General features: G+C 41.3%; 1 protein-coding gene across 1 annotated transcript; it reads left to right on the top strand.

The window, feature by feature from the left end:
• Positions 1–9,651: 9,651 nt before the first annotated feature.
• Positions 9,652–11,881, top strand: dlx2b (distal-less homeobox 2b). Its single transcript, XM_048234970.1, has 3 exons — positions 9,652–10,169; positions 10,265–10,449; positions 10,799–11,881. Exons 1-3 carry the CDS (start codon positions 9,854–9,856, stop codon positions 11,120–11,122), a joined length of 825 nt encoding a protein of 274 aa, XP_048090927.1. The 5' UTR covers positions 9,652–9,853; the 3' UTR covers positions 11,123–11,881.
• Positions 11,882–12,097: the final 216 nt, after the last annotated feature.

The following is a 12,097-nucleotide window of genomic DNA, read 5'->3' as shown; positions in this document are numbered from 1 at the left end:
TAATGTCAAAAAAAGTGCTTCACTTAGCCTACACAAGAGAAAAATGTAACTAATGTAATAACTAATTTAAATTAGAAAAAAAGCTTGATACTTTGTGTATTTTAATTTAGTCAACAGTGATAGCCTAACAGATCTGGAAAAATGATAGCTGACATATGTCAGGTTAATACATATAGTCTGCCAGTCGATAAAGGAAAATAAATCCTGATAGGACAAACCGGACCCTGTAGACTACGGCAGGTGTCTTGCTTTATCCTGAAGGGATTTATTTTCCAATACTGAGTCTGACCAGCAGAACTTAATCATATTGCTAATTTCCAAAATGAGAGAAAAAAAAACTTTACACTATGTGTCTTATTAAATAATTTTGTTTCCATTTTGTGGATTTCACTTAGAAGAAAATAGTTAAAATATAAAATATATTTAAAAATATTTAGATTAAAGCTTTAAGCGTAGCAACCTATTTGTTTCCTGACTTAGTTACTATGAATTTCAGTATTTTGGTTATTTTCACTCAGAGCTCTTGCAGCTAACGCTCAAAACACAGCTCATAGAAACATGCATTTGAAGCATGTAAGCTAATGACAAATGATTTACACCACATGGAGTCGGGTAACACAGAGGATTTCACAACAATCTCAGTCAGTGTGGAATGGCAGAAAATGGGACTTTTCAGTTTCATCTTTTAATGTACTTAAATAGCTGATGTCACTTGAGGAGACCTCATGTGAACCATCTGTGTGAAAAACGGGACCACATTTCCTAAACCATGCCAAGCACTTACAAACTGCCATGTAAATGACAGGAATTGCATCATCGTGCAGGCACAGTTCCCTGTAGGCAAAACCTCTGGCAATTGCATTGCAATCAGAGGTGGGAACTTGAGCTTCAGAAAGTAAAAACTCAAACCATGTAATGGTCCTACCTGTCGACAGGTGATTTAATTAATTATCTTATCTACCTGGCTGAAGAGCTGTTAATTAGAATCAACTGGTTTAGTGAAAGAACTATGTGGTTGGGCAGAGTTTTCCATTTTTGATTACAATCTCTCTACTTATCTTAATCACTCAAACCAAAATCTAAAAATCTAATCTTATAAATTATAGTTTATAACACATGGTGCATATTTTCTTGCAAAACATAGAGTGTCATATGTTTCTGCTATGCTGTGTTCTGTCAAAACAAGTTTAATATGATCAGAGTGAACAGTCAAGCTATTACAACAATCCGAGGCCCCCACCAGGATGTCCTTTGGGTGGTAATGAGATTATAAACTCCAAATGTTTGTCATCTTAGTTTGTTTTCTCTTGCTTCTCCTTGCTATTGATTTGTTCTTCACTCTCAGGAAATATAAACTTCCTGTTCCAAGTGGAAAATGGAAAAAAAGCCATTGGTTTCTAGTGGGAGCATGTTATTTTTTTGTCCACTTGACTTGTTGTGATAATTTTATGTCTTGTACTTGGAAGTAAATTGTTATGTCTCATGCTAATGCTGAACTTTCCTCTTCTCCTCTTTTACTCACTCCCTCTGTTTTTCCTTCTGTTTTGTTATGTCCTTCGCTTTCTCTCCTTCTTTTATGAGTCAAAACTCACCCTTGTGTATTCACTTTGCAAAACTCTGTAACTATGGCAACCCACTGTGAAATACCCACTGTTTTAGGAGGTGGCACTGATGAGCTCCTCTCACAATATTGCAACCAGAAGTCTCTCTTAGCTTCTCTCTGAGGTGCATCTTGCATTCGTGTGTGAGAGTCTGTGTGTGTGTGTGTGTGTGTGTTCGTATTTCTTTGTGCATCTGACTCACTGCCAGTTTTGGCCACCGCCAAGAATTCAACCATAATGGGCCCAGCCTGCTGCTGTATCTCAGAAAGCCGCTTTAACTGGGCCGCACTGGCCCTCATTTATTATTGCAGCACACAACACTGCCTACAGACACACCAGTCATTGCTGAGGGGGTTGTGTGCGTTGTGTTGTGTGATTGGCGTGTGAAGGTAAGTCGGTGTGTGTGTGAGAATGTGTGAGAGTGTGTTTGTAGGTACTGTGTGTGTGTGTGTGTATGTGTTTGCAGGCATTTGTGCCCCCGTGTGTGTGTGTGTGTGTATGTGTTTGCAGGCATTTGTGCCCCGTGTGTGTGTGTGTGTGTGTGTGTGTGTGTGTGTTCAATGAGTAGCAGATTAATCACATGCCAAGATAGAAAGGATATCAGAGGTTTCAACCTGTAGTCTTAGCCTTAGTTTCATCCACTTAAACTAAGACACTTATATAAATGTCTGTGGAGAACAAAAGTACCGATAGTTTAAATAAAACTATTAATAATTAAGACTGCTTTCCAAAAGGTTTCATTTACCATCACACTACACTAAACTGGTCAAGCTTATCCAATCCTTCTGTCTCATATGTCTTTGATTGTCAAAAATGATGATCTTAAGTGTTGAAAGTATGTAGGCATCCATCACAAAATAGTTATAGCTGCAAACACACACACACACACACACACACAGACAGACAGACAAACAGACACACACGGTCTCCTCAGACTGGCTTGTCGGGGCTACTGCATGGTCAGCAGCTGTGTGCTCTGGCTCATGAAGCTCTGCATGTCTTCACGGCAGATTCCACAATGGCTGGTTCACATTACCTCTTCTGACATAACACACACACACACACACACACACACACATGTACATACACACGTACACACACGCGCACACGCACACGCACACACACACACACAGTAGTAGGGGGGTCACGAAGTGTCAAACTGAGGATGGGAAGTCCTGTTTCACAGCCTGTGCAGGAGTATAATCCCACCTTTTCACATTCTAATCCTGTGGTTTCTCTGTACACACTTGCACAATACACACACACACACACACACAAAAACATACAGTACAAACACTACGCCACACTGATTCAGGAGCACATAGAGTTTAGACATACATCTTAGGGTTTGGCTCAAATGGCAGAAGTCAGGCAGAAATGGCGTGAATATTGATATTTATTTTTCCGTCACCTAAAGTATGAGTCATCCAGTGCAAAAATATAGGAAAAAATAATGCAACGAAAATAAAAATAAAATATAAACAAAAATACTTGATAAACGAAACCAAAAGGCTATGGCTATATTCAGCCAGAAATAACAGCACTAAATTCAACAACACTAGGCTTTTAGGCTTAGTAAGGTTTTACACAATACCTTGCGCTATAAGCAACAGCAAGCAGTTCTGTTCCTTGAGAGACCCCGTTCCAAATGACACACACACATTTTTATGCATTGGCAAAACCCACACCTAATTGGTAACTACCATTAGTCTATACACAGGCAGGGGTGTTTACTCATAATATCATAAATTCACATCAAACACAGTTAAAAGAATACCGGTACACAATAAGAACACATAAGGCCTACTTAATAACATCAATGAATGGACACATGCCATTACATACAAAGTACAGAGTCGACTAACAATAATGGATTTGGCAAGGACGCAAGTGTGTCGTTCGCGAACGCACCCTTCCATATAGTCATCCCGTATCGGGAGCGCGCTTCCTAGAAACCCCAGGAAATCACCGGCCATAGCGATGGTAAGAAGTTGCACTTTTGAAACCAAGCACCGTACAACACTTACATATTTTCTCATTACAGAAAATGTATACAGGCTTTACAGTTTCTAAATCGATGCTTATTTTCCCTTAACAAAACTGAGTTTTGCCGCGAGTGAATGAAATAGAAATGAATGAAATGAGCGTGAATGCGTGGGAAGATGTTTGGTGTGATTCAACCTCATGTATGCATCCATCGGCTAAACACACACAAACTCAACCTAACGCAACACAGTCAATGGCAATGAATATTAATAGTTTGACCACATGTACATTATGAACACAAGTCCATTGTTTAAAAGTACTACATGTTTTAAGTTTGGTGCGGCCATTATATGGTCGCGTGAGGACGCGCAGATAGCCGCGGCGTCACAGTGTGAATTTTTTAGAAATTATTTTGTCCCCAATGGTATCAGGGCAATAAACAGTGCAGGGACTCTTACTAGAAGTGCTTCAGTTATTTTTTAAGTCATTTATTTATTATATTTATTAGTTAGCCTAGCATGCATGGGTTGCTTAGGCCTACTTATTTATTGACTGGTATGTATTGACTGGCCAGGCTTGACTGTATTTTATATGATATGCAGTGCTTATGAAACTGAATGTGTGGTGCTTGTCTGTCCTGTGTGCTGTATGGTGAAACTAAAGACGAATTTCCACTTTGTGGATAAAAAGTTTTTCGTATTCGTATTCGTGTGTGTTTGCAGAGCATTCACAATCTCTGTAATTTTAATAGGCACAAGCGTAAGGGAGTATAGGGGAGGAAATGTGTGTGTGTGTGTGTGTGTGTGTGTGTGTGTGTGTGTGAGAAAAGACACACACTCCCTCCTTATCCCTGCCAACACATACTGTACCCTTCCCTCAATACTTCAACACTTCAGTCCCTCCCAGTCACTCCCAAAACCTCACCCAAGGCTGCACAGCTCTCATTCAATCTCTCTCTCTCTCTCACACACACACACACACACACACACACACACACACACACACACACGTACACGTACATCACAAGTGTGCTGCAGCTTGTAGGAGCTTGTAGTCAGAAGCCCCAGGGATGGGAGGTGTTCTTGGGTTGAGACGGGGATAAAATGGTGTGTGTGTGTGAGAGAGAGAGAGAGAGAAAGAGAGAGAGTGCAAGAGAGAGAGAGAGGCAAGAGAGAGCGAGAGGAGAGGCTTGTTGAAGGGGTGGAGCAGTGTGGGGTAGAGATCACTGACACTGATAACACTAAACTGTAGGTATGAACTATATCTGTTCAGAGGAGATGTAGCCAGACATTTACAAAGTTGCCTGCATGTAAAAAATAACCAAAAACACACACACCATGTTAAAGATAGCACTTCAGCCAACTGCAACTAAACCACTTCCGTTCCGCTGATTACTGTGAGTTTAATAAGGGCGTGAAATCTGTGTGTAGACCTTCTTTCTGCACCCTACAGCAGCCTTGACTGTGTGATTGCAGAGCCCATCTGTCCCCCACGGCCCCTCCCCACAACGCTAGTAATAACATGGTAACAGCTATGATAACCTGAGATGCAGGTGTGAGATGCGTATGATATAGGTACAGACTACTCGAGATTTTAGATTAGCGGCAGCGGCATGTTTGAGGTAGCCCCGGATTTCCCCCCTAAAATGGGAATCATGCCAAGTTGGGTCACACTTCCATCAACACCCCTGCCTACCGCTGAGAGGGAGCCGCTGGAGCTTGAAATCTCCCGTTAATGTGTCCCACTCCGCCCCTGCACCACTTAATTCATTCATGCCATGTCTTTCTTCCATTGCTGTTCCTCTCCTATTGAGAATGTGTGGACCCTGCGGTCTCAGCACTTTATACAAACCTTTATCTGTGTAGAATAAGTAAGAGAGAGACAGAGTGAGTGTGAGAGAGGATACAGAGACGAGACAGCATATATATCTGTGTTGTGTGTGTGTGTGTGTGTGTGTGTATTGGTGTCCAAATAACAGATAACAGACCTCGTACACACAAGAGAAGTGAATATCTGATTCACTCCTGCAAGTAGCCAATACCACAATTGTGTGTGTGTGTGTGTGTGTATGTTTGTGTGTGTGTGTGTTCAACATGTAAGTAACAGCCACCCAACTACAGGCAGAAGCTGTTACCTGACTGACTTGGACTTCACTTCAATGCACTTGTGCGTGTGCATGCGTGTATGTCCCTTATCAAATCCATCTGTGTCCATGACGGAGAAAGGGATGAGCTGCCTTTGAACTATTCCAGGAATTCCCTTGGCTGCACTCTTCTCTTGCCTCCCCCTTCATAAAGTATGACTGACAGACCTACTGCACTAGAATAGAACAGAACTGAAAAGAACTTCAGTAGATATCTGGACAAGGCTGTGCATTCAAGTCTGCCCCCTGGCAGACAAGTAGGGGAAAACAGAAGAAAGAACTTATCTGCCTGGTCCAGCTTCTATGCTCCTCTTCCTAACCCTTGTCCAACTTTTCATCTTTAGACATTGTTTTCTCTCTTTCTCTGCTGTGTTATTCTGAATCTTAATTGAAAAATAAGTATTCAAGTAAAAAGTATTCAAAAAGTCACCTTTTATTTCTACAGTGTATAATTGCAAGAAAAGCAACACCTGTCAACACATGTCTCCACTTAGATGGTCTATTTCACACAATTTAAATAATCAATATCTCAATGATTCAATGATTCAAAAATGCTTATCAATTGTTTCAGTACGGCTTTTCAACTGAATATTCTAAGAACAGCATGAGAATAGCATGAATTCTATCAATGGTATGGTCCATGACAGATGATGTTGTTGCATTTGTATTTAGAGTTTTTAAAATGGGTCTGCAGATTGGACAAAAAAATGTTAGCCACTGTAAAGCTGATCTTTGTTTCTTTCAGCATGTACCATCAGACCTCTAGGCTGTACCATGGCTAGGCTATACCATTTCAGAAACAGATGATCCACATTATTCTTCTCTTGGATAGATTGTTAACGACACAATTTATAACGTGTCTTTGTTTTTATTGTTATCCAGCATGATGTCATTATGCACAAACACATCTAAATACTAAGGTGCACATGTGCAGCCTCTTTCTGAGGCATCTAAAGTTTGATCCACTCTTTGCACGCTAGCAGCAGTCACATAGAGCTCCTCTCCCTAGACATGCATGCTTTCCATCAATACTACTAGCTTTAATGCTGCAACTGGAAACGTAAACATGTCCATTTTAATCATTTATGGCAGACTCCCCCAGAGAACGGGTGGGTTTAACCGGTGCATACTTTTCAAGAGAAGTCATTCATTTCCCAGGTGCACTCTTCTGGTTTTGTCTATCTAGTGTATGTTTGCTGATGTGCACAAAATTGGAGGCATATTTGGCTTAACAACCAGAGTAAAAGACTGCCTGCCCTAAAGTTTCTGTAGAAACAAACAGTAACAGGCTACTGTGAATGCTACTGCATACAGCAATGACTTGTAGGTTTTCAAGAGACCTTGCATAGCATACAGTAGATAACCTGCACTTCTGTGCACTGCACCATTTCTTGAATGTTCCTCCATCTTCATACAATAAAACTTCGGAGTTTGTGGATGATCAAGCATCTACAGTATGTTGACAAGTGTAAGTAAAAACCAAAGTCATTATCAAAGAAAAATCATTGGGCTTGTCACATGGAACTTTTTTTGACTCTGCTGTTTGTGAAGTATGTTACCTATTGATTTCCTAAGGACAGAATGTTGAGCCAATCAGAGCCCTTAATGGAAAATCCTTTGCTTAGAAAAGGAATGGAAAGGAAGACCAAGCTTTCAGGATCCAAGGTTTGAGAGTTGAGTCTGTGTAGACACTTAAGGCCTAACAATGACTCTGCATATTTATCACAACATAGATTTGTCTCCATGGAGTTCACCGCGGAGCAAGCTCTCATGTGAACAATTCTGCAAAGATCCTTGATTACTGACTTGACTCCTTCGCTTCTACCCTCTCTGGATTCTGGTAGTAGTTATTACAGTTATTATTATGTGGTTGTCCTTATAAGTCATATTTTTTCTGTTGTTTCATTGTTACCTCTGACAGACCTACATTCAAGATTCAAAATTCAAAAAGCTTTATTGTCCTACATGTTCCCATGTTGTCAATAAAGGCTGCAGGGCTCATAGGCCTACAATCTAAGGGACTGGAAGCTGTAGCCTGTCAATCTGCTTTGAGTTGAAGTGTTTCATTTGTTAAAAACATCTTATCAACCTACATTCAAATCATTCAAATAAGTAGCCCTACAAGTAGACCTCGAAGGGTCAATTGAAATAATATTCATATTCCAAACCAAACATTAGGCTATTGTCTGTCTCCACCCTCATTGCAATTGCTTAACAGCCATGTAGGCTATCCTTTTAATGGCAATTATCGGGGTGAGTCTTGCGATTCGTTTCTAATAATACCAATAAGTTACTGATCAAGGCGTCCCAATTCAGTCTAAGAGCACGTGAATGACAGTTTATAGCTGGTGCTATGCTGCCCCCCGACGGCACTGTGGACCCACGCAATGTTCAAACTTATAGTTTTATGTGTTATTCATTTGCAACCTGTAGTCCTTACTGTGGCGTCCAAATCCATTTGCCTAGTCGTTTCTTCCACTTCGCGTGGATACAGCTGTCAGGGTCTGTGAATCAAATATTTATGATGGCGCCGAGACTATTATGAAATTACTAGCATATATTTTCATAAACCTTCACGTCAAGTTATTTTGCCCCATCCCATCATTATTCAGTTTCAATAGACTACTTTAGATGAGTGTAGGGAGATAATGACAGTTAGATTTGTGGCTTCATTTGATTAACTAACTTCCTATGCATCCACTCAACATAATCGTATCACAATTTTGCCACAAGATGGAGACAGAGTAAAGAGCATCTATGCAGTTGAAGTGACCTCAAGATTTAAAATAAATAAATAAATAAATAAATAAATAAATAAATAAATAAATGCTAAGATCTGAAAGGTAAAAAATATCAAAGACTGATAATAGGCTACCGGTCACACTATGCACATGACAGAACATTATCCAACTAAGTTATTAAGTATCAGTGCGTTAATAATCTCTGCACCATACTGAGCGCAGCGACACATTTCATTTCAACAGTATTATTAATAGACGATAGCACAGATGATAAAGCACATTTGTGTGTAGGCCTCCATAAAGTTATCTAAATTATGAGTTTGTTTTTTCAGTTTCCTACGATTTTTATTTAGAAATGGGGCACGAAAATGGCCTCTCTAATTCACCACATTTTCTCGTGTGAATTTTCACACTCTGACACGAAAGGAATGATTTAAGGCCTACCTGTTGCTGGACTTACTGTTGGCCTTAAGTAAATTGGCACTGGCTGCACATGACGCAATTTTTAGAGCATGTTGGAGGCGTCTGGCGAGACATAACTTTTTGTGGGTGTTCTCCGAGTTTCATCCCCGCCATTTACGCATTATAATAGCTGTTTTGCTCACCTGTGCGTCTGAAGAGACTGGCGCCATTGGTAATTACTCGACGTCTAGTCTGGCAAAACGTGTTGCCTGCTTATGCCTAATGCTCGGTCCCTGGCACGAAGTACCACTGTCTTGTCAGTGGGTGGCGCCTACCTGCAACAATTGCTTAGAATATGTATGAATGGTCTTCTTTACCGTACTTATAGCAACACATTTGATTATACAATATAGGATTTGAGTAGACCTTATCACTGAGATGAGGTGAAATCATTGCGAAACGGATTGACGTTGCGCTGTGGTACATTTAAGAAGTATTCATATGTCAGTCTTGAAAGTTCAGTTGTTGGTGTGAAGTCTACTGAACACCTCTGTCGATAGAAGGGAAACACTTATTGGGTATGTTTCAGCTTTCGGCGCCTGATATGGAAGAGTAGAGACAAAGAGGCTTTCCTGGCTTTTAGTAATCCTTCAAGGCAAACCAAATGTACCTCGTATAGGCTACGTCGACTGTTTGCTCACCTATTGGTTGCGTCTCTCACATGACTCGCTGTATATGGACCGCCCTGACAGCATCTCAGGGAGCAGAGGCAACCCGAAGACGCACACCCTCCACTGGGAAAGAGGATGCGCCAGTAAACAAACCTACAACAAAACTACCTCTCTTAAAGCGTCAGAATTTCCATTAAATATCCAAGTTTTAGCTCAGATACTTTTACATTGTTTTATTATATGCCGGATCGTACCGCGTAAATATATCTCCTGTTACATTCTACTTTGGCAACATTTTCTCTTGGAACGATGACCGGAGTCTTTGACAGCCTCGCCACAGATATGCACTCCAACCAAATTACCTCCACCAACTTCCACACCATGAAATCTCAAGACTCGCCCACGTTACCGGTGTCCACAGTGACCGACAGCAGCTTCTATAGCAGCCCCCAGCCTGGTCTGTGCGCTGGCGCGGCATACGCACAACTTGGGTCTTATCCTTACCATCCCGGGGGAGCCAGTAATGTACATTACAGTCCCAAAGCGTACGACATGGGCTTTGGGTCCTCTTATGGCGCCTATGGATCCTATGCCTCTGGATCATCACCAGTTCCAACAGACACAGGTAAACTGTTACTATTTCTGACATCTCTCATCAATGTCCATAGGGTGTGTGGATACATCAGTTGCTTAAACGGTCCCATTGTTTCTTTTCTGCAGAGAAAGAGGAGAGCGAGCCAGAAATTCGGATGGTCAATGGAAAACCAAAGAAGGTCCGAAAGCCTCGAACTATTTATTCTAGTTTCCAACTGGCTGCTCTTCAGCGGAGATTTCAGAAGACCCAGTATCTGGCGCTCCCAGAGCGGGCCGAACTCGCGGCGTCCCTTGGCCTGACTCAGACGCAGGTGAGAGCAGTCGAGTTCAATGAATGAATGAATGATTGTGAATGCCTATGGGTAAAACTTTTCAAAACAGAATTTGTGCGCATGCTTATAAACATTAACTTCTGGATGTAGTTAACAAAGGCAACACTATTAATGCTTTAAGCCCTACAACTAAGAATATGTGTGGTAAACCACAGTATACGGCCTCTGGGCTACTAACTTTAATTGTCGTCGTCTAGAGCAGTAATAAAGTGTGCTATTTACTTCAGTAGATTTAATAGGCAGATGTCTTGGAAGGAAAATTATCTTACTAGAGCAACTATTGCATTTTGTATTTGTTCGTGTTGTTGATGTTTATCTATTGTTTTAGGTGAAAATTTGGTTTCAAAATCGACGCTCTAAATTCAAGAAGTTATGGAAAAACGGGGAAATTCCTCCGGATCAGCATGTCGCCCCGAGTGATTCGCCACCCTGCAGTTCTCCGGCCGAGACGAACTGGGAATTCCCACAGGGCCAAACGCTGAACGACGGGGATTCGACAATGAGCCAGAACACTGGCCCACCGAACACCACAGCCCCCTCGTTCCTTACAAACTACTCTTGGTATACATCCACGAACTCTGCGACGCACGCACAGCCAAGCCCTCTTATCCAACACCATAACAGCGCAATGAGCACGGGGCCCATTTTCTAACTTTGAACTCAAAAACAGAGAGGAACTATGGAAGGAACTCGATCGTAACTGGATTTCTACCTGCCTATGCGCCTGGTTTCGCAGGGGACCATCCTTTTGGGGGGAGTGGGGAAAACTAAGAAAATAAACTCTATTGCGTTTTCCTTTTTGGATTTATATTGTAGCCGTCGGACGTGTAGTATTCTCATGCAATGATTTGGGAATTAAATTATTTTTATTCAGCTATTTATTGCTCTCTTTTGCGCTTATTGGTGTGTCAATTCAACATACACGTAAACACGGGCAATGGCACTACATAGACCTTGCATTTATTGTTGAATATCCGGGGTTTCACTGTAAAAAAAAAAAACACATGTTACTAACACTGAGGATCCAGCTGAGCTCACAGCGACCAAGTTTGCCTCAAATGAAAATGGTATTGCCTTTGAAGTAGACCATAACCTATATGTTCGTTGTTTGGTTGCCTCCCATGGGACATATGTAACCGTTCAGTGCTCGTTTAAGTTCTGTGTGGGCTTTTTGAGGTGAATGACTGGAATGGGAGCACGTTTGTTTAAATACAACGCAAACAACCGTTTCAACAGCACCCTTTGATATGTGCCCAAACGCCTCATCTTACAGGCTGGCTTCCATGGTCATGAAGTAACAACTTAATAAGGCCGACAATTATGCAGTTTTCAGCATCTGAGTCATCTGAACACGATTCGTGTATCCAATTTTATTTGTATGCTACTGTGATAAATGTTTTATTTCAACAAACACTGCTCTGTTTCCTATTACTCATTCCTGTTTTTGCCGGAGCGCATGTCGTCCAATTTAACGCTTTTGTTTTGTGCAAATGATGACAGGAGTGTTACGACACTAACGCTGACACCACTGGTCACATTGGTGGGCTCCTGTTATTTTAAAGCCGTATTTCGACTGGTGAAATGTTTTTGGTTACCAGCAAATCTGGAGAATGCGAACTGTCAGACT

This window comes from Alosa alosa, chromosome 23 (genome assembly GCF_017589495.1).
Source record: "Alosa alosa isolate M-15738 ecotype Scorff River chromosome 23, AALO_Geno_1.1, whole genome shotgun sequence".
NCBI lineage: Eukaryota > Metazoa > Chordata > Actinopteri > Clupeiformes > Clupeidae > Alosa > Alosa alosa.
The sequence above is the reverse complement of the archived record's forward strand: the minus strand, read 5'-3'. Positions and strand labels throughout refer to the sequence as shown.

What these genes read in the sequence shown, in the direction of transcription:
- dlx2b (XM_048234970.1), top strand. Translation starts at nt 9,854, where the DNA reads ATGACCGGAGTCTTTGACAGCCTCGCCACAGATATGCACTCCAACCAA. An exon ending in ACCAGTTCCAACAGACACAG is followed by an intron (nt 10,170 to 10,264) that starts GTAAACTGTTAC and finishes TCTTTTCTGCAG; the next exon opens with AGAAAGAGGAGAGCGAGCCA. An exon ending in TTGGCCTGACTCAGACGCAG is followed by an intron (nt 10,450 to 10,798) that starts GTGAGAGCAGTC and finishes CTATTGTTTTAG; the next exon opens with GTGAAAATTTGGTTTCAAAA.